Here is a 22902-nt window from a genome sequence, read left to right as displayed (position 1 = left end):
TACCTCAGATGCAGATGGCGGTCACTGGCAGAGTGAGAGCCCCAAGGCTCAGCTTTGCCTGTCTCCTGTAACAAAAACACAGGAAATGTTCAACTGAAGCTATAAGCACATCAAAAGGCTCTGTTAACTATGATCTCACCAATAATAGTATCTCCTCCAAATTTATGTCAAATATTCTTCCACAACTCTGCGTCTATGGATCAGATGCCCTAGTTTGTTTTGAACATGATATGCTCCTTTGTATTCAGATCAGGCCTCAGTACAATAATGTAGCACTTGGGAAGAAAGATGCAGCCCAACAACCCAGCACTGGAGGCCAAGATGGAGAAGACCTGCACGGCCACCATGTATTTCCCCTTGGTGCTCAGGTAGGAGGGCACAAAGGACAGCCAAACACTGCAGAAGACCAGCATGCTGAAGGTGATCAGTTTGGCTTCATTGAAGGCCCCAGGCAGCTTCCTGGCCAGGAAAGCCACTGTGAAGCAGATGGCAGCCAAGAAGCCCATATAGCCAAGGGCAGAATAAAAGAAGACAACAGATCCTTCGTTGCATTGCAAGATGATCTGTCCAGGCTGGGAGTGCATGTCAGAGTCAGGGAATGGGGCAGAGCTCCCCAGCCAGATGGCGCAGATGACAACTTGGACACAAGAACAAGAACTGACAATGGAGTTTGCAAGACTCTTCCCCAGCCATCTCTTCACTCTGTTCCCTGGCTTTGTGGCCAGGAAAGCCAAGACCACTGTGATGGTTTTGGCCAACACCGAAGAAACAGCAACTGAGAAGATGATGCTGAAGGCCGTTTGTCGGAGAAGGCAAGTCACTTTCCTTGGCCTCCCCATGAACAGGAAGGAGGACAAGAAGGAAAGCATGATGAAGATGAGGAGAATGTAGGAGAGCTCTCGGTTGTTGGCCTTGATTATTGGAGTTTCTTGGTATTTCATGAAGATTCCTAATATGAAGCCTGTGGATAAGGACAAGAATAGAGCAAAGGAAGTCAGGACAATGCCCAAAGGTTCTTCATAGGTGAGGAAGGTTATCTCCTTGGGGACACATTGATCTCGGTCTTTGTTTGGATGCTGATCTTCCGGACATTTGGTGCAATGGTCTGCATCTGAGAAGACGGAGAGTGAATTCAGCAGGATTCACATCCACTGTACCTCCAGAAAAATATGTGCAGTTGGCCAGGGGGAGAGAGAAACATTCCCTCATAGAGGACCTGTTTTGTGACCAGACCATTCTATGGCTTCATCACCAAGCAAGGATCTTAGTAGTAGCAGGGTTAGGAAAGCTGTCTCTTCCGGGCATTAGAGAGTGGTTGTCAGTCACAGAAGAACAGAAAAGAGTGGGCTAGATGTATTCATGGGCTGACTTGGAATACACAAAGCTTCCTACATGTTTTAAATATGGAAAGGAGTGTGTGTGAGGTTATCCTGTTTTTATCTTTATAATAATCCTGTAAGGCATGTTAAGCTACCTGGTAGCTGAGTGGCTTGTGATTTATTTATTTACTCAACTTATGACCCACCTTTCTACCATAGGGTGGTGCTCAAGGGACTCCTGGTTAAGGTTGAAATCTGGAGTAGGAAACTTCCATAAAGCTTTCTTATTTTTCAATCATGTTTTACTAACTAGGTTTAAAAAAAAACAGAAGACAGAATCAACGTTAGGCAGGGGAGTTCTCTGATCAGCAGAAAGTGGGGGTTGCACCATATTCAAATCCCCTTTTCTGCCAGGGACCCCCTGCTTGCGTGCCACAGGATCGCAGCACGGTGCAGACAATTCTCTGCATACAATGGAGAAAGGCCCACCATGTCTGTACATGCTGCCCTGCCCAATCATGGAAAAATCAGAGTGGTGTTTTTTTTGGGGGGGCATGGTTTATACCAGGAACAGTGTGCACTAAGCATCCCCCCTGCTTTGCACCCCAGAGATTCACTCCCATGGTCTTTTCTATCCACTCACTTCATGGGATTAATGGTGGAGATTAAAAATAAATTGAAGCCAAGTAGGGGTCAGAGTTCAAAAAATCTTTAGCATCTGTTCCTAAGATGTATGAATATTTAATGTATTAATTAAAATGCTTTTGAGCCGCAAATCAGAACAATGATCACGATGATGTACGGACCAGAGGAATAAAACTTTGTAGAAGAAGAGCAACTAATAACAACAACAACAACAACCACCACCACAAATAGCATTCAGTCAAATGGAACAAGCCTTAATTAAAATCACGCTATGTACTAGAACGGCATCATGAGGTCTTTTAGGCTGAGCAGTAGTGAATGGCCCTTGACCACAACGAATTCCCATGATGCTTTACACTCGGAGCAACAGTCGTTCATGAAGCCTTCTTCTCTTACCTATTCATGGGATGTTTTGCTCAAGGGGTTTAAAAGAAAAGAAGAGAGATTTAAAAAAGGGCTGTGGAGACTATTCGGGACATTCAAATAGTATGCAAGGGAACTCCCATTCTTCTGATCTTGCCTACCTTCCCGAATGGAGATGGTTCCTTCCGCGCATGGAGTGCAAGCATAGCAGCATGGTGGCTCTCCTTCCTGGACCTCCTTGGCATATCCAGGGCGACAGCTCTCAGTGCATCTGGACCGAGGCACTGTCTAGCAACAAAGAGAAGGAGCATCAAGGAAAAGAGTGTTATGAAGATTTGTGCCTATGGAAATGAGTCCAAAATTTAGACAGGACCCAACAGGGTTTCTAGCGCTTGTGACCCTAAGTGATTTAGAAGTGATCCCAGGTCCTTGTTTCAGGGAAGCACTATTTATGCATCACAACATGGCATGGAAGATTTGGTCTGTTTGTTTCAAAATGTATATGCCACCTATACTATACATGTACGCAAGCAAATATAAAAACTGGAGGGGAAAGGTAAGGCAATGAAATGAACTAAAAGGCAATTCCAGAATATCAGAAATCACAAGCGACAGCAATAAAAGAACAAGCTTCAAAACATGTGCATGCAGTAAGGGTGAACGATGCGGGAGGGAGACGAGCTTTGCGTGGGAGGATAGGCACCACCCCTGAAGTGTCCCTCTCCTCTTCCCTGTTTTGATGTTCAGTGGCAGGGCAGAAGGCAAGGGGAGGATCGGAGGCCTCATGGCACAGCTGGAGATGGACAGGCATTTTAAGAAGGGAGGGGTACCTGGTGGATTTAGAGACAGTGAGCAGGGTACATGATGAATTTATATCCCCAAATTAAGTTCAGCACCATTGGATAACTCTTGTATAGTTCTGGATGGTTCTGACTAAAACCCAGATTGGATCCACAGCCCTGCCGAAATCAGAGCCACCAGCCTCCACTGTACCAAACCACAGAATACATCGAATTAAATTAATAAAAGCACTAGATAAAATCCAACAATTAAACACAAAAGGTTCATAATATGAAAATCCATTCAAATAATAAAAAGGCCTCTTGAAACAGAAAGGACTTCCTGCTTGAGAGTCATGGCAGACCAAGATCTCCAGGGATGTTGCCACACCACAAAATGCCTTCCTGCCAATTGTCACCAGCCAAATCACAGCTGGCTGTGCTAGTCAGAGGAGGCTTCATCAGATGCTGTAATACAAGATATCCAAGAGTCATGTGGAAGATGCCATTTTTTACTATGGCTGTTAACCACTTCAGTCTGAACTCTGAATCCCAAGCGTGCCTGGGTGCTCCGGTCCAAAGTGGTGCAGTTCCGGAGCAGGTCAGGATCAGGCTGAAGCACACCAATATGGGTTGGATCACTCTGAAGAGCTTTGGGGGTGCTTCAGCCCGATGCAGACAACAACCCCACCCCGCTGTGTGAGCCCCTCACTCGTTACCTTGTCTCCAGGGGATTACCTGCAGCCATCACTCTCTTGGAGGGAGTTGCCATTTCAAATCTCGCCTTGACTCTGTGTCCAAAGCTTACTGCCCCAACTGGGCATTGTGTTACTTCTTATAGTCTGCCCCTTGTCTCTGCACTTAGAATCCATATCACCTCTTTTAACTCAATCCAATTCTACCCATACTGGGGCTGTAATTCAGCAGTAGATCGCCTGAGTTACATGCACAAGGTCCCAGGTTCAATCCCTGGCATCTCCTGGTAGGGCTGGAAGAACTCCTGCCTGAAACCCTGGAGAGCCATTACCAGTCAGTGTCAACAATACTGGGTTAGATGAGCCCATATTTTTGGAGGCAGCTACCTACGTTGACCCTAGAATTCAGTATGAATTGGGAGTAATTAATAACTGATGGGATAGACATGTGGCCTAACACATCTTAAAATCCTGGGGGGCGGGGCAGACAACACAGGGTGGATATTATTAGAGCTTAAGAGATGTCACAAGCCAATCATAGGACAAAAATCCTTTCCCCTACCTCATTAAAATGGCCGGGCCATGCAATGGCTTCCCGCTTAATGGTGAGTTTCATGTCTGCAGATGCCTGTCTCTCCACACTCCCAATAGTCACTCTAGCGCGAGACTCATTGGGAAACATCACCCAGTTCACGATATCAAAGTCAGCTGCCAGTTCCCCAGTCTTATCCAGATGGAGTCCACCCATGGAAGCATTCGAAAACTGGATTTCTCGTAAGGAAGTGTGAAGCTAGAATGACAGAGAAAACGCCCTGTATTTAGAAATCATGAAAATGTAGTCAATATCTTAGGCCTCATCAGTTTGAGCTGTAATTTGGCCACAGAAGAAAAGTTGCAGAACATTTTTTTTTTACATGAGGGGAGGGAGGTGCAAACACACATTAGTACAAAGTGTGCCTTTGCACATGACCAAAATTCTCATACAAAGTGCATCCCATCAATGAACAGATGGCAGAATTAAAGATGCCCGATCATCTCCAGGGATTTTGAAACAAAACCTGCACATTCCTGTTCATAATGAAGATAAAAAGCATGTTCAGGCATGATGATAAGCCATAATGGTTAAGGAATCTCTGCTAACCTTGGTTAGCATGACATGACCCCACATGACACACTTGGTGGCTTAGTGTGTCATGTGGGGGAGAAACCACATTCTCCATTGTTAGTAAGCCACCCCAACTAACCTCCCCTCTTCAGAAGTGTTAAGGGGCCCGAGATGACTAACCGAGTCATCTCGTGGGCTCCCCAGGGATTCAACAGGCTCCAGAGGGCTTCCAGGCCATGACCATAGAGTCTGTTGGGTGGGGTGCATCCACTGTGGGCATTGCTCTAACTGCCATAGGCTTTCTCTATGACCAAGAGCCTATTTTGGACCCTGGAGAGGCCACCAGGAGTGACTGCCAGGAACCCTTTCATGCCACAGAAGATGGGATGCTCACGAAACACATCAAGAAGATAGCCAGATAACAATGGAGAGAGGATGGTTACCAAAATGAAAATAACCTTGGGGGAAAGGTCCTATTCCCCCATGGCATGCCACAGCTCAAGAGATCAAAGAATGATCACCAAATCTTAATTTCTGAAAGCACTCTTGCAGGTATCAGAGGAACTGGAGTTCCGAGCCTCCAACACCAGTGTAGAAGGCCCAGAAGGATACAAGGGTTGATGGTGGAATCATAGAATAATAGCGTTGGAAGGGGCCACTAAGACCATTGAGTCCAACCCCCTGCTCAATGCAAGAATCCAATTCAAAGAATCCCTGACAGGTGGCTGTCCAGTCTAGGGATGTACGAAAGTTCCGCCACGGATCTCGTGGAGGCTGAATGCCAGCGCATTCGGCCCCACGAAATCAGTGGTGGAACAGCCTGCCCCCCCGCCCCCCCAGGACGAGACTTACCTTGGGTGGATGTTCCTGGCGGCAGTGGCTCCGGCGGCAGCGGCGAGGCGGTGGCGGCAGTCGGTTTTCCGACCGGCTGCCGCTGCCGCCATTTCCAGTAAAAAAAAAAGTGATAGACTACGTAAGATTTACGTAGCCTATCACGGCTAGGTTTTAAAAAAAACCAGTGATAGGCTACGTAAACATTTACATAGCCTATCACAGCTGACTGCAGGGACGCAAACGGCGGCAGCTATGGCCGCCGCCATTTGTAGCCAGCGGCCGGATGTCCGGCTGCTGGCAGAGCTGGCCGGCAGCTCTGCAGAATCGCTGTGGAGCACAGCTGGCCAGCCAGGATTCCGGGTGGGGAGGAACGGCGCGCCTCCCCCCCGGCAAGGATTCCAGGGGGAGGGACGGAACGCCTCCCCCCAAACCATAAACATAATTCGCGAAAGGTAAATACCGTTCTTACTTCCCTAGTCCAGCCTCGTCTTAAATGCCTCCAGTGTGGGAGAGCCTACCACGTCCCTAGGTCATTGGCTCCATTGTCGTATTGCTCTAAGTGTGAGGACGTTTTCCTGATGTTCAGCCGGAATCTGGCTTCCTGTAACTTGAGCCCATGCTTCCGTGTCCTGCATTCTGGGATGATCGAGAAGAGATCCTGGCCTTCTTCTCTGTGACAACCTTTCAAGTACTTGAAGAGTGCTATCATATCTCCCCTCAGTCTTCTCTTCTCAAGGCTAAACATGCCCAGTTCTTTCAGTCTCTCCTCGTAGGGCTTTGTTTCCAGTCCCCTGATGATCTTTGTTGCACTCCCCTGAACCCTCTCCAGTTTGTCTGCATCCTTCTTAAAGTGTGATGCCCAGAACTGGATGCAGTACTCCAGATGAGGCCTAACCAGTGCTGAGCAGAGGGGAATTTGTACTTCCCTCAGTGCTGTTCCGATCCACTTCGGATCACAGCGAGGCACTTCCAAAGCAGCCCACTTTGCTTCGTTATTAGGGATTCAGTCCAAAGATGTGCACAGACTTAACCAAAACCACCGAGTCCAGACAGTGTTTCAAAACAAATGGTCACACTACTGCTCCATTAGGAGCAGCAGGCATTACCCCTCACATCAGGATGCATTAACCACTAGGGATGGATGGACTCCCCTCTGTTCAAGGCACGGGAGAGCTTCAAGAGCCCCCCCCCAGCCTCTCAGCTTGCCTTGCAAGGTCAGCCAAGCGAGCTGCCCCACTCCCTCCTCCACAGGGGTTAACTGCTGGAGTCCTCAGCACACATGGGCCCAGCACGCAAGCCATCGTCTCTTCGCAAGGAGGAGATGGCTAGAGAGGTTGCGGTGCTGAGGACTCATCCAGTCCAGACCATGCCAGCTTTTAAGGGGTTCCTTGACAGCCAACAGGGCAAGACGAAGACTCACTCTTGTATATGCCCCAGCCACACTTGCCATCTCCTCCTTGCAATGAGGATTAGTGAGAGTAGATGGGGTGCGTGTGGTGAGAACTCGGGGCTGTTCCCTGCTGCTCAGCGGCCAGCTCTGTCACCGCCACATGGCTTGGCAAGTGGGGTCAATGGGGCTGGGTGGGAGGGTCTGCTGGCCTCCCAGATGAAGGTGGGTGCTTGTGACATCCCTATTTACCACAGGCTGCACCCATCCTCCACAGGTTGCTTTTCTTAAGAGGACATGTAATCAGTCACATTGCTGCAAACTCCTTGTATTTGCATCAATGAGTGGAATAACGCAAATGGATCCCACTGGATCTTCTACAGCAAAAGCATCACGTTCACTGCAAAGTCAAGAGATTGTATCCTTAAGGTGCTTCACAAAACAACAACTGGTTCTCGATGGGTCTGGGCTTCATTTGTAAGGGTTTTTTGGAGGAGGGAAGCTACTTGAGGATGTAACAGTGGCAGAAAACAGGGTCTAGTGGGTGCCTGCACTGCCACACGGGAGGAACATTTATGTGCTCTAACCCATGTTTGGTTATTTTCATCATGAGTCTTAATGGAGGTGTTGTCAAAGGAAAAGGGAATACCTCCCAGGGCTGTAGCCCTTGACGTTCCTGCCTTTCTCCTTCACCCACCATCAACATCCGCTTGGGTCGGGATGAATATGCAGCATGCAAGGCATGGGCCACAGCATGGATGCTGCTATAAGTAACGTAGCTGTCCTGAGACAGGGCTCTCTCAATCTCCTCCTGGGGCAGCGTCACCTGTTTCTTTTTCTCTCTGCAACCTGTCCAAATTTTCATGGACAAAACATGCATTGAACTGAAACACTGAAAGGTCTCATCCCAAAACCGTTCCAGAGAAGATGAGACTGGGTCATAGTAGTCATATTTTGTCATTATTTTAGTCTTCATTCTGAAGGACAAAGAACCATGGAGGAAATGGAAGTAAGAAGGTGCAAGATGCAAGTTGAAGTCCATGTCCTGAAAAGCTGGTGTGATCCAGAGTTTTGCCCCAGTTGGTTTGTTTTCGAGTGTTCTTTGCATAAACATGAACGCAGAACACCCATAGTGGGAGTCGGCATAGTAAACAATTACCTTCACTTCTTTCCCCAAGAAAGAAAGGTCGATCTGGAATATTTGATGCATGATATTTCGTGGTAGCCTTTTGGAGAAAGCGACACAAATCCCACTGCTGATCATCAGGGGTGTGAAGGCACTCAGGAACCGCTCCCCATTCTCAGTGTCTGGAGCAAAGAGACCAACCCACGTCCATCGGAAAAACAGAAGCAGCTGGACGATCCCTGGGTACTGGGTTTCTTCCTTCGGGGCCATGCGGTAGACAAAAGAGAACTGACTTTTGTCGTTAGAAACAGGAGTAGCAATGCCGTAACTGATCTAGGGAGCAAAGTAAAGTAAGCGATGGTAGTTTAGTATCAGTTTGTTTTCTGGATGAAGGTCAAATATTTTTGGCTAACATGGAAGGAGGATTATATACTAAGTATGTACAAAAAGTACTTACCTTTCCAATCCAGTGCGTCCACAGTGGGGGGGAGGCACTCCGTCCCTCCCCCTGGAATCGTCCCTGGACAGCTATGCTATGCAATGTCTCCACTGTGACTATCACGGCAAAAGGCAGAGACACAAATGGTGTAGCGGCCACCATTTGCGTCCCTCCCTTTTGCCATGATAGGCTACATCCCTACCCTGCACTGGGTTCCTTAAAGAGTGAATGAATGAATGAATGAATGAATGAATGAATGAATGAATGTGTAGTATCTAAATCAATGCCTGTCACTATGAAGTGGTATATGTGGAGGGGAAGTGCAAAAATATCTCAAGCTTCATTTGTGGTGCAGCCCAAGAGGAACACTGTGGTCCTTTTCACACATTCAAAATGTTGTAGAATGATCCACTTCAGGAACCAGTCAAAGGAGGTTAGACCTGCTCACTGCCTTGCATAAGGGAACAGAAGAGGATAGATTTAGCCCCACCCCCAACTATGTTCTAGACTCTGTTTGGGGAGCACACAGGAGCCTTCTTCAAGAATTAAAGCCATGAAGGGGCCACATGAGGACAAAAGCAACCCACTTTGGGTGTTGACCTGGTTACAGGACTGAATCAGCCTGGATGGTCTATATCAAGAGAGGGACAGGGGGAGTGCCACCCTGCTAATTCTGCCCCATCTCCCATCAGCTTGGGATACCATGGACCATGGTTTCCTGCTGGATCGACTCTGTGGGAAGGGCATCGGAAGGAGTGTGTTACAGTGGTTTCAGTCCTACCTTTGGGGCTGATTTGAGGGAGTAATGCTGGGTGTCCATTCCTTGACCCCTCGGCAATTGAGCTACAGTCTTCCACAGGGCACCATCTTGTCCCCAATATTGCTCAACATCTGTATGAAGTCTGGGAGCAGTAATGAGGGGATTTGGAACAGGATGGAAGCCCTGTGGGTGAGTGGTTCCCCAGTCCAGGAAATAGGCTCATTGCCGCTTCTGGGTGGGGCTGCACTGCCCTTGAAAGATCAGGTTTGTAATCTGGGGGGAGTCCTACATCCATCGTCCCTGCAGGCCCATGTGGCCTTTGCAGCTTGGAGTGTCTTTTGCCAACTTCAGCTGGTTCGCCAGCTACTGTCTCTCCTGGATGGGGTAGCTTGTTCACCATGGTACAGGTGCTAATAACCTGAAGACTGGATTACTGCCATGCACTCTATGCGGGGCTGCCCTCAAGGCTGCTCCGAAAGCTGGCAATAGTTCAGAATTCAGGAGCTCGGCAGTTGTCGGAAGTTGACCCTCTTCAGCATGCTACCCCTTTGCTGAGGGAACTGCACAAGTTGCCTATTTGAAACCAGGTCAGATTTAAGGGGTTTTTTTTACTAGTGTACAAAGAGCTAAAAAACTTGGGACCAGGATAACTGAAACAGTCCTGTCTCCCTTTCCAACCTGCCTGATGACTGAGCTCCTTGGGAGGCATTGTCCTGATGGTTACTCAGGGACTAATGGCCCAATTGGAGTCCACCCAAAGAAGAGCCTTCAGTGTGGTGGCCCCCTTTGTCTGGAACTCCCTGCCTCTGCAGGTCAGGCAGGCATGAACTTTTTAACATGGAGTTTTATGCTTTTATCTTATCTTGCATCTTTTAGTGTTCACCACACCGGAATCTGTCTAGATGTGGAGTGAAATATAAATGTAAATATATAAATACAGAAATAAATACAGAAATAAATAAATGCCCTCCAGGGCTGTGCCTTCAACAGAGAGATGGGGGACAGCATACATTCTGGGGCAGAATCATGGCAGTAGTCATGTGGGGGCTGCAAAAACTGCCGGGGTGGGAGTGTTCTCGTTCCGGTCAGCCACTACTGTTTCCTGAAACATCTGCATAGGAGAGCCTTTTAAGACATGATTCAAGGTGCAATCCTGCAGAGGTAGATGGGCACTCAGACCTCCACTGAAGTCAGAGGCAACCTCCTATAGAATGCAGGGCAGAACTAGCACATAGTAGGGGATTCCCTCTGTGGTGCACTTTGCTGTAGATGGACCTTTTCATGTGTCTATGTGACACATCGGGAAGGGGCAGGAACTGGGCTGGGGATCACATAGAAAGCTGTCCAGTACAGGTTCCGTGCTCTCCTGCCATCCCTGCTCCCAGGGATGCCTGGCCTCCCATCCCAGAGCTCCACCACTGCCACGACTCACCACCAACACACACTCGAGAGAATCATTATGCCCAGGAGGCACAGGGACTGAAGAGCGAGAGCTGAGCCCAAGCAGTGCTCAGCTCCTCTATCTATGCACCTGGCCTCCTGTCCACTCCCCATTCACACCTGTGGGATTTTGTAGATGCTTGACATGGAGGAAATGTGGAGGGAGAGGTCCGATTCACCCCCTTCAAGGATGGCCAGCAGGTGATTCTTCCTCCCGCAGCTGTAATGTGGAATAATGCTTTCTCCCCCAGCAAGGAGTTGCAGCATGGCGTAGGAGGTGGCTCTTCCATCGAAGAAGGACTTGTAGATGTTGTAGCCCAGTGTGATGTTGGGTAAGAGCCTGGGGTTCTGGTTGATCTCCTGAATGGCAAACATGAAAGACAGGATGTGCCAGTGCCTTGTAGTTTGCAAACTGCAAAACAAACAAACGAACAAAAATTAAATGCAATACCTTGTGCTGTCGTTCTCCACTGAATGTAAACAAACCTTTCCTTCCTTCATATCCCTCTATTCTTTTTCTTGCAATTTCAATCTCAGAAGAGCCAATCATAACATAACGCTTTGGATGTTCATAGGGGGCAGCAACTATGGACGGAGGTTCGTAACATTGTTCAGTAGGCAGCAACTCAATCCATCCCAAAGAAAAAGCAATGCAAGAAAGCCAAGTGGCTGTCTGATGAGGCTTTACAAGTAGCTGAGGAAAGAAGGGAAGCAAAAAGCAAGGAAGAAAGGGGAAGATATATGCAACTGAATGCAGAGTTCCAGAGAATAGCAAGTAGAGACAAGAAGGCCTTCTGAAATGGACAATGCAAAGACATCAAGGACACCAATAGAATGGAAAAGACTAGAGATCCTTTCAAGAACATCGGAGATCTCAAAGGAACGTTTTGTGGAAAGACGGGCATGATAAAGGACAAAGAAGGCAGGGACCTAACAGAAGCAGATGAGATTAAGAAGAGGTGGCAAGAATACACAGAAGAACTATACAGGAAAGATCTGATTGTCCCTGATAGCCATGCTAGTGCGGTCACTGAACTTGAGCTGGACATCCTCGAGAGTGAAGTCAAGAGGGCCTTTGGAAGCATTACTAACAAGAAAGCTAGCAGAGATGACAGTATTCCAGCTGAGCTATTTAAAATCCTAAAACATGATGCTGTTAAAGTGCTGCACTCAATATACTAACACATTTGGAACACTCAACAGTGGCCACAAGACTGGAAAAGGTCAGTTTACATTCCAATTCCAAAGAAGGGCAACACCAAAGACTGTTCAAACTACCATACAATTGCGCTCATTCACATGCCAGCAAGGTTATGCTCAAAATCCTACAAGCTAGGCTTCAGCGCTATGTGAACTGAGAACTACTGGAAATACAAGCTGGGTTTCAAAGAGGCAGAGGAACTAGAGATCAAATCGCCAACATTCGCTGGATCATGGAGAAAGCAAGAGAATTCCAGAAAAAAACATCTATTTCTGCTTCATTTACTATGCTAAAGCCTTTGATTGTGTGGATCACAACAAACTGTGGCAAATTCTTAAAGTGATGGGAGTACCAGACCACCTTGGATGAATCACAGCTTGGAATTAAGATTGCCGGGAGAATTATAAACAACCTCAGATATGCAGAGGATACCACCCTAATGGCAGAAAGCGAAGAGGAACTAAAAATCCTCTTGTTGAGGGTGAAAGAGGAGAATACAAAAGCTGGTTTGAAACTCAACATAAAAAAAACGTAGGTCATGGCATCTGGCCACATCACTTCCTGGCATATAGAAGGGGAAGAAATGGAAGGAGTGACAGATTTTATTTTCTTGGGCTCCAAGATCACTGCAGGCTGTGACTGTAGCCATGAAATTAAAAGACGCTTGCTCCTTGGGAGGAAAGCTATGGCAAAACTAGACACCATAGTAAGAAGCAAAGACATCACCTTGCCGACAAAGGTTCGTATAATCAAAGCTATGGTTTTCCCAGTAGTAATGTATGGCTGTGAGAGCTGGACTATAAGGAAGGCTGAGCGCCGAAGAATTGATGCTTTTGAACTGTGGTGCTGGAGAAGACTCCTACAAGTCCCCTGGACTGCAAGGAGGTCAAATCAGTCCATCCTAAAGGAAATCAACCCTGGCTGCTCATTAGAAGGACAGATATTGATTGAAAATCAAATATTTTGGCCACCTAATGCAAAGAGAAAACTCTCTGGAAAAGACCCTGATGCTGGGAAAGACTAAAGGCAAAAGGAGAAGGGGATGGCAGAGGATGAGATGGCTAGATAGCATCACCGATGCAATGAATATGGACTTGAGCACACTCCGGGAGAGAGCGGAGGTTAGGAAGGCCTGGCGTGCTATGGTCCATGGGGCCACGAAGAGCCAGACATGATTTAACAACTGAACAACAACAAATGGTTTGAAGAAATGCTAATTTCAGATCTTCTGTGTGCGTGTGGGGGGGGGGCATGCGCATGCATGGGTCTGCAGGTCTGCTTCTTCCTGCCTTTATAGTTCTAAATGTTTCAAGGGATTTTACTTCTGGTTTGAGTTCAGCTTCACTCTCTCCTTTCCCCCAAATTATCTTTAAATCAATTATCTTTTAGCTTTGCAAGCTTTTGTTATTGAATATCAACCACAGAGACTTAAAAGTGAATAATATGGGGAGGGGGAGTCATAGATTAACTGTACCCTCTTATCCTTGCTGTTTCAGTGGGTATAAATAGAAATATAGCTACATAGTGCTTATGTTTACAGTATTTGCGTTAAGTGCTCGGTAACGTTGCCTCAAAGAAAACCTGTGTTCCACTCATTTTACTCACTGGAAATAACACCAAAGTGGAAAGTGAAAATGGAGCACTCTTCAACGCTTCTAGAAGGAATGCCATTTTTCCAGTTAGTACTCACACAACCTGTAGAACCTTGAAAGGAGGGTTACAGACACTTGCTTTTGCCATCTTAGCTCACTGCAGAGAGTATATTCAAAAAGCACAGACCTTCAGCTCAGCCTGGTGCCCCCGAATGCTCAACCTGCCCCCCCAGCACCCCCCCCCCTGCTACTTGAAGGATCATCTCCTCCCATATACACTTGCCCAGACCCTGAGATCAGCTTTAGCCATCTGACTGCAGAAGCCCCCACCAAAGGAATCAAAGTGGGTGGCTCGAAAGACCAGGGCCTTTTCTCCTGTGGCATTCCAGTTGTGGAGGAGAAAATTGGGGTATCGTATTCTCTTATACCCAGAGGTTGGGCGGTTAGTAGATTCTATTACTTATATGGAGAAAATGCCTCAACTGACCAGTCTGAATCTTCATAGTGTAGGAGAAGTGTATTTGATGATGGCCTGTGGCAATTTTGAAGTAGAACTGGTCAGAAATTGCTTTTTTCTAGGATGTTAAATTTTGATAGGAGAGCTCCAGCAGAATGACAGATTTTGTCTGTTGTTTTTTCCCACTTCAGTTACATGGGGACTTTGGAGGATCGTTTCTCCTGTCTGTACAGTGAAAACAGTCTGCAAAACAGTCTGTCATCTTTGGTAAGTAAGAAAGTGTAGAATATACTATGCCTCAGAAAACTATAAGGCATGTCTAGGTTTTTACCCCATTTTAAGCTGGCATTCAATTAAAAAAGCATTTCCACACCAGCCACTCAGCCATTCTGGAATACTAACCAGTCCTTAATAGCATGAAGGATGTTAATAGTCTTAAGTCATGTTATATTCGGGGGGGGGGGGGAGAAAAAGAGATCTACCTATTAATAATACAAGAGATGTAGCTTGGTGCCGATGATCTGCCGCCGTATATTTGATATACACGGATATAGATGGACAGAATTTGGAGACACATTATACAGATTCTTAATTCTCCTATTTCTAATAACCTAAAAGAACAGATCACCAAAAAGATAACCAAGGGCTTTGGTTCATTACCATCCCAGAAGCCTTTTCTCCATTATAGGGAATCTATGCACAAAACACAAAATGAACTCAACTGGTCTTTGGCTTGAATCTCTTCTAATGCAGGAGCAACCACAGGCTTCTGCAGTCTTGATTCAGAGACTTGATGATACTGAGTGACAGGAACTACACTCCTGCCCAGCAGAACCTGTTTCCCTGGTGACCCTATGTGATGTTGCCTAGTTCTGGCACTTCACCCTCTTCTTTGATGTCTCTCCAGAATAAACAGAGCCATCAAGCATTCTTTCATGCAAGACTCAATCTTTGACCAGCAGCAGCATTTCAGGGGAGGTTTGGGAAACTCCATTCCAAAGCAGATCCTGTCTGTGTAAGGTAGGAGTCCCTGAAATTCTGACCCAAGGACTCTTTTATTTTAATTTTTGTTCTGATTTGAGAGGTCATAGTCTGTATCCTCTGCTGACTAACTTCCCAGGGCATTCTGAGGAAAGATTGATCATTCACTGCCCTGGAAAAAGTCAGATATCTCAACAAAGAGGTGGCTAATTATTTCCTAATCATCATGTGTATGCACACTCAGCTGATTGTATTTGCTAAACTGAAGAAACTGTATCCCTGTGTCCTGAAATTGTCTTGTATTTTATCTTGAATGGGTCTAACACCCATTATACACACACACACACACGGTTTCTTCAGATGTAAATCCCACAGAATGCAGTAGGATTTACAGTCAAGGACTGCAGTGGATGAGGAAGAAAGGTGCTCAGCCTTAGAACTATGGCTGTGTAATTATTCTGGAGAGGGAACCTCTGTGCGGACATTTGCATTTGGACCACTCCTAAGAAAGAACCTCCCCAGCTCCAGCCTTTGTCTTATCACAACATTTAAAAGCAAAGAGGCTGCTGGTTCTTTTGTCTGAAACAATGCAGGGGAACCCCATGGATCCAGTCATATGTGAGCATACTGAACTAAATGGTGCCTTTACTTCAATGAAGCTCCGGATTCTTCTTCAAAATGCAGAATGGCAAAAGTCAGGAGAGCGATTTATCTGGGATCACCAGAGATACCAGAAAAGATGGACAGTCTCCCGTAAATGGGGACAACCGGAGTGCGGGTTTGGAAGCATTACATCATCCGCATCACTTACGTGACAACCCTGGTTAAAGGGGACTCAGAGAAAACGTATGGTTCGTTGCACATAAAATACTGTGAAGACAGGACTCCACTGATGAGGTAGTCTCCTGGCCTGTAGTAATATGATCCTAACTCTTGCTCTTTGTTGAGATTCGTCAGGCAGTCTGTCTTCTGCAGTAGACCAGCCGCATAAGGAAGCAGGAGCAGCAACAGCAGCAGCAACGGTGTCATCCTGGCTCTGCCTCCCTCCTGCTGCTCCTCCTTTGTGACTGTTCCTTTCACCTCCACACCCAGCTAATCAGAAGACATGAGAAAAGTCTTGCAAGATCGAGGCTGCAGGGTCTTTACAACGACATTCCAGTCTGAGCTAAAGGCAGCGGTGGGAGGTGCTGTACTAAAGTACTAAAGTACACCTCAGGCATGGCCATCTCAGCCTGTCTAAATCTGAGCCCAGGCTCTCGGGAGCACAGGAGAGATTTTATGCACCAAGCTTTACAGGCACGGTGCAGGAGGGTTCCTGGAGCTGCCTTTCATTCTGATGTTTACATCATTGCTCTCCAAGGAAAACAGAAAGCAAAACATCTCTTGAGCTTTGGCAAGGCTCAGAATAGATCACTATGTTTTTGATAATGATCAGGGGAAGCTTGATGCGGACACAACTGGTGTCTTGCATAGGGGACACCATTTGTGTCCCTACAGTAGCCCGTGATAGGCTACATAAATATTTACGTAGCCTATCATGGCTAAAGCAGGGACGTAAATGGCAGCCGCTATGGCAGTTGCACCCATGCTCTTTGTCGTGAAAGGCTACGTAAGTATTTACGTAACCTCTCATGGTAAAGGCAGCTACGCAAATGGTGTCCACTACGCCATTTGGGGCAGCAGCAGCATGGCAGCGGCTGGCTGGTAGACCAGCCGGAGCCTCTGCCACCGCATCTGCCTCAGGTAAGCTCCGTCCCAGTGGGATTCCGCGTGGTGGAGAGGGGTGGGAGGCTGCTCTTGAGTCCGTGGCAGAATTCTCTGACATCCCTAATCTAGAATGAGCCATAGTTCTCATCATCCTGCGGTTGTGATGGAAGCACAGAGATATGTCCATTGGCACATGCCCAGCATCCAGTGTAGAAGTGTTCTCGTGCTCGAGAATTTCACCCACCTGCCGGTACTCAGGAGTGCATGGGTAAGCACTGAGTATCAGTTAGTGAGTGACTCCAGCAAGGTGCAGCCCAGTGTTCTGTTCTCTGCTCAATCCAGGAGAGCCATAGTGGCCTCCTCGGTGTCAAGGATGTACAGCTGGCCGTAGCTTGGAGGCTCATCTCACTGCAAAGTGCTCATCAGAGCCTGTCCAGTCTTGAGTGGTGCATACCAGGAAGCAAAGCCTAGAACTACGAAATCCGGAACTGCGAGTGGGGGCAGTGAAAACTTTCTGACATGGCAGCTACGAGTTGACAATTAAGCATTGAAAAGCAAGGCGTCACAGTGCTCACAAATAGGGATTTACAAAATTCACTTACCATTTTGCGGATCTGCTTCGCTGCGGGGGGGGATGCGCTCCATCCATCCCCCCAGAATCCTGCCCGGCCAACTCCACTCCACGGCGGCTCCGTGGAGCTGCCAGCCAGGGCCATCCGCAGCCGGATTTCCGGCCGCGGATGGGCTGCTGTGGACGCAAATGGCGGCCGCTGTAGCGGCCGCCATTTTCTTCCAGCCAGGCTGCCATGATAGGCTACGTAAGTATTTACGTAGCCTATCACAGCAAAGTAAAAAAAGAAAAATGCATACGCAAATGGCGGCGGCTACGGCGGCCGCCATTTGCGTTCCCTATTTTTTGCCATTTTATCCTATGTAAATATTTACGTAGGCTATTACGGCGAAACAAAAGGGACACAAATAGCGCCCATTACGTTATTTGCATTCCCCTTTTTTCCACCATAATAGCTTATGTAAATATTTACGTAGGATAAAACAGTGAAAAATAGGGAAAGCAAATGGCGGCTGCCGTAACAGCTGCCATTTGCGTACGCGGTTTTTTTTTTTTACCTTGCTGTGATAGGCTACGTAAGTATTTACGTAACTATCATGGCCTCCACAGGGACGCAAAAAGTGCCCCTGCGTTAGCTGTGATAAGCTACCTAAGTATTTACGTAGCCTATCACATTTATGAAGAAGAAGCAAATGGCAGCCGCAGCCGCAGATGCCATTCGCAAGTCGACGCAGATGGAAGCAGGTAAGTGCTCGGTTTCTCACGCCTGTAGTGTGTTGGGGGCTCCGTTCTGGGCCCATTTCATGGGGGGGTGGGGGGGCTTTGTTCCGCCATGCTACTCACAAACCTTAACACCGTGCCAATATGAAAACTGCATGTTGGTTGCAGGATGCAGGCTGAAAGGCACAGTCTGCTGCCTCCTATGCCTGGGCTGGTTTCAGATATTGATGGATGCAAGGTGGGACAGAGCATGGCTGTTCTCAAAATGCCGAGGGGTTGCCTGCATATGCAGGCTGATTGAGGTGGGGGTGGAAGCGTGCAGGGCAGGCCACAAAACTCCTTCTCTAGGGGCTGGAGGGGTAGAATTGGTGCAGCGGCATGAGGTTTGCCAGGACTCGTGGTTCACCTACTGGTTGCTGTTACCTGTAAGCATTTCATGTCTAGGCATGGTAGTAATGCGTTGAATATATAAATGTTGTTTTGTTAAATGCAACAGCTCAAGACTTCCTTTCTGAGCAATGAATAAACTTCAACTAGCTAACTTTTAACTGCAGGTATCTCTTAATCCCTTCAGGATTTGTTTGCCAGCTGTATGTTACTGATGCTCACCCTGAACTCCCTTAAATTCTCCCCTGTCCAGCGGTGGCCTCCACATTTGTGTCTGTGTGTGTCATGTTCTCCCCCACTCCTGACAAACACATTTTCTCTTGGGCACCCTGTGCTCTCTCAAGAGCATTTTTCTGTATTGTGCCCCCTCCTTGCCTCTCTGGTTGCCCTTTCGCTCTCCCACCCTCCGAAATTCCAGTCTCTATCTTTGTGGCCCTTTCTCTCCTATTGTGGCCTTTCTCTCTCTTGACCCCTGCATCACCCTTCTCTCTCTCCCATCAGCCTCTGTCGCTGGTTGTTCTGCATTCTGAATTCTTCCACCTGCTGCTGCCTGACCACCACAACTCCCATCCTGTTCCCAGATAGGGAATTAAGGATTGTGAAAAGCCTGTTCATTTTGCAGATTGTCAGGCACCTTCTATTCCATCGTCCTCCCTTCGACAGAGTCTGATTTTTCTTAGGTTCCAAACTGCTGCAAATTTACATGGGCAAAATTCCCCCCAAAAGCACAAATTCCCCCCAAATATGCATTTTAACTCCCTAGCCTATGGGGAAAATGTGCATTTTCAGCCAGGTTTTTTTTTTTTTTATTGTGACTTTTTTACAACAAACTTTGTGCAAAACAGTTGAGGGTTAAAAACACTAGGGATGTATGAAAGTCACTTACCTGTTCGCGGATTATGTTGATCATGGGGGGGAGGCATTCCATCCCTTCCCCCTGAATCCTCACTGGGGGGGAGGCGCTCCGTTCCTCCCCCCCGGAATCCTCTGTGGCCGGCTGTGCTCCGTGGCAGCTCCATGGAGCGGCTGGCCAGGCCCAGCCAAGCCAGAACCATCTGCAGACGGATTTCCGGCCGCGGAGGGCTCTAGATAAAAAACAAAAACTGCGTACGCAAATGGCAGCGACTACAGGCGCCACCATTTGCGTTCCTTATTCTTGCCCTCTTAATCTACGTAAATATTTATGTAGACTATGACAGCAAAAATCAAGGGGAACGCAAATAGCGTAGCGGGCGCTATTTGCATCCCTTTTTGATTCCCGTTTTAGCCTACATAAATATTTACGTAGGCTAAAACCCCTTGATTTTCGCTGTCATAGTCTACAAAAATATTTACGTAGATTAAGAGGGAAAAAATAAGGAACGCAAATGGCGGCGGCTGTAGCCGCCGCCATTTGCGTACATGGTTTTGTTTTTTAGCCCACCCAGCCATGATAGGCTACGTAAAGATTTATGTGGCCTATCACGTCGTGTGTGTTTTTTTAAACCTAGTCATGATAGTCATGAAATTTGCATTTCAGTCTACATAAATATTTACATAGGCTATTACGGCAAAAAAAGAGAAAAGAACGCAAATGTCGTAGTGGCCACCATTTGCGTTCCTTGTGTTTTTTTGCCGTAATAGCCTATGTAAATATTTACGTAGGCTAAAAAAGCAAAAAAAAGGGAACGCAAATGGTGCCCGCAGTAGCCGCTAGGGATGTATGAAAGTCACTTACCTGTTCGCAAATTCTGCTGATGCTGGGCGGGAGGTGCTCCGTCCCTCCCAATGAAATTCTGGCTGGGGGGGGGAGGCTCTCCATCCCTCCTCCCCTGAATCCTGGCCAGCCGGCTCTGCTCCGCAGGGATTCTGCGGAGCTGCCGGCCGGCTCCGCCAGCAGCTGGACATCCGAACGCTGGCCAGCAGGGACGCAAATGGCGGCGACCATAGCCGCCACCGTTTGCATCCCTGCAGTCAGCCGTGATAGGCAACGTAAATGTTTACATAGCCTATCATGGCTGATTAAAAAAAAACAAAAAACGCGCATACGCAAATGGCGGTGCCCATGGGTGCCGCCATTTGTGTTCCTTATTTTGCCACGTCTTAGTCTACAAACATACACCAAATATTCTCCCACAACTCTACTTCTCTGGATCAGATACCTTAGTTTGTTTTGAACATGATATGCTCCTTCGTATTCAGATCAGGTCTCAGTACAATAATGTAGCACTTAGGAATACAGATGCAGCCCAACAGCCCAGCACTGGAGGCCAAAATCGAGAAGACCTGCACGGCCACCATGTATTTCCCCTTGGTGCTCAGGTAGGAGGGCACAAAGCACAGCCAAACACTGCAGAAGACCAGCATGCTGAAGGTGATCAGTTTGGTTTCATTGAAGGCCCCAGGCAGCTTCCTGGCTAGGAAAGCCACCGTCAAACAGGTGGCAGCCAAGAAGCCCATGTAGCCAAGGGCAGTATAAAAGAAGACAACAGATCCTTCGTTGCATTGCAGGATGTTCTGTCCAGGCTGGGAGTGCATGTCAGAGTCAGGGAATGGGGCAGAGATTCCAAGCCAGGTGGCAGCCAAGAAGCCCATGTAGCCAAGGGCAGTATAAAAGAAGACAACAGATCCTTCGTTGCATTGCAGGATGTTCTGTCCAGGCTGGGAGTGCATGTCAGAGTCAGGGAATGGGGCAGAGATTCCAAGCCAGAAGGTGCAGATGACAACTTGGACACCAGAACAAGAACTTACAATGGAGTTTGCGAGACTCTTCCCCAGCCATCTCTTCATTTGGTTCCCTGGTGTTGTGGCCAGGAAAGCCAAGACTACGGTGATCGTTTTGGCCAACACCGAAGAAACGGCAACTGAGAAGATGATGCTGAAGGCCGTTTGTCGGAGAAGGCAAGTCACTTTCCTTGGCCGGCCAATGAACAGGAAAGCGGACAAGAAGGAAAGCATGATGAAGATGAGGAGAATGTAGGAGAGGTCTCGGTTGTTGGCCTTGATTATTGGAGTTTCTTGGTATTTAATGAAGATTCCTAATATGAAGCCCGTGGATAATGACAAGAACAGAGCAAAGGAAATCAGGATAATTCCCAAAGGTTCTTCATAGGAGAGGAAGGTTACATCCTTGGGGACACATTGATCTCGGTCCTTGTTTGGATGCCGATCTTCCGGACACTTGATGCAATGGTCGGCATCTGAGAAGATGGAGAATGAGTTCAGCAGGATTCACATCAACTCAGCTTTGATGAAGTTGCCATCTGCAGCCTCATCACCAAAAGAGGACCTTAGTAGTAGGGCCAAAAAAGCTGTCTCTTTGGGACATTACAGACTCTTGGTCAGTCAGAAAAGAATAGACAAGGGTGTGCTTTTTATTAAAACAAAGAGAAGGTTGCTGATCTTTCCCTTCATGCTGCATTTGTACAAATGTGACTGCTTCAGAAAGAACTTTCCATTATGCTGTCTCTTTTTCTTCATGAGTTTCATAACAGAAGTATGATGTAGTGGTTAGAGTCCAGCCCAAAGTCACGCAGTGAGAGAACTAACAGTTTTGCTAATGAGCTGGATGTGGAAATGCAAAGCTCAGCTGGGGTCAAGTGGGGTGCTGACATGTGTAGGAGTAAGTTGCATTGAACTCAATAAGACTTACTTCTGAGTAGACATGCACAGAGTTGGTTCTGCTCTCCATTTTAGCCTCACAACGTCACCAACAAGGCTGGATGTGGAAATAGAAAGCCTAGCAGGGGGAATAATACCTCGTGCAGGGCTCCAGACCGGCATGGTAACTTTAAAAGGTTTTTTCTTTCTTTCAAACAGCATTGCTTTAAACAAAGAGTGCATTGTTCAGGCACACCTAGGGCAGCCTTTTTTTGGGAAGCCCCGAGGAGGAGGAAGTGTTTTGGCTGAAAGTAATTACTGCACATCTCAGAGCAGGGGAAAAAATACGCAAATATTAGGGATGGGGGAGAATTTCTCCCCGAAACTTCGGGGGGCCGAGTGCCAACATGTTCGGCCCCCCGAAGTAGTTTTGGGGAGAAATTCTCCACACACACACCCACCCCCGCACCCCCCCGGGACAGGACTTACCTTTCCCGAATGTCCCTCCCGTTGGCGGGTCCCGGCGGTGGTTCGTCAGGTCTTCGACAGGGGCAGAGGCGGCAGCCGGTCTTTCGACCGGCTGCCGCCGCCGCCATTCCAATAAAAGTAAAAAAAATAACGCCCCCGTGATAGGCTACGTGACGATTAACATAGCCTATCATGGCTAGATCTGCAAAGTCAGCCGTGATAGGCTACTTTAAGGCTACGCGATAGGCTACGTGATAGGCTATTTGCGTTGCCCTTATTTTCGCCATAATCTACGTAAAGATTTATGTAGAGTAGAGCGACCAAATGAAAAATACGTAAATATCTAT

General features: G+C 47.4%; 1 protein-coding gene across 1 annotated transcript in view; it reads right to left on the bottom strand.

Annotated features, from left to right (window-relative positions):
* Positions 1-209: 209 nt before the first annotated feature.
* The window catches only part of LOC146356396 (vomeronasal type-2 receptor 26-like), a 179796-nt gene continuing 157103 nt past the window's right edge, over positions 210-22902 (bottom strand). The window contains exons 3-4 of the mRNA XM_084830085.1: positions 2489-2615; positions 210-1111 (exon numbers count right to left, since the gene is read on the bottom strand). Coding sequence (XP_084686211.1) covers positions 210-1111; positions 2489-2615 — 1029 coding nt within the window. The remainder of the gene's footprint in view (positions 1112-2488; positions 2616-22902) is intronic.

Source organism: Heloderma suspectum, chromosome 2 (genome assembly GCF_057233095.1).
Source record: "Heloderma suspectum isolate Gila_16-S chromosome 2, 16-S_ref, whole genome shotgun sequence".
Taxonomy (NCBI): domain Eukaryota; kingdom Metazoa; phylum Chordata; class Lepidosauria; order Squamata; family Helodermatidae; genus Heloderma; species Heloderma suspectum.
The sequence above is the reverse complement of the archived record's forward strand: the minus strand, read 5'-3'. Positions and strand labels throughout refer to the sequence as shown.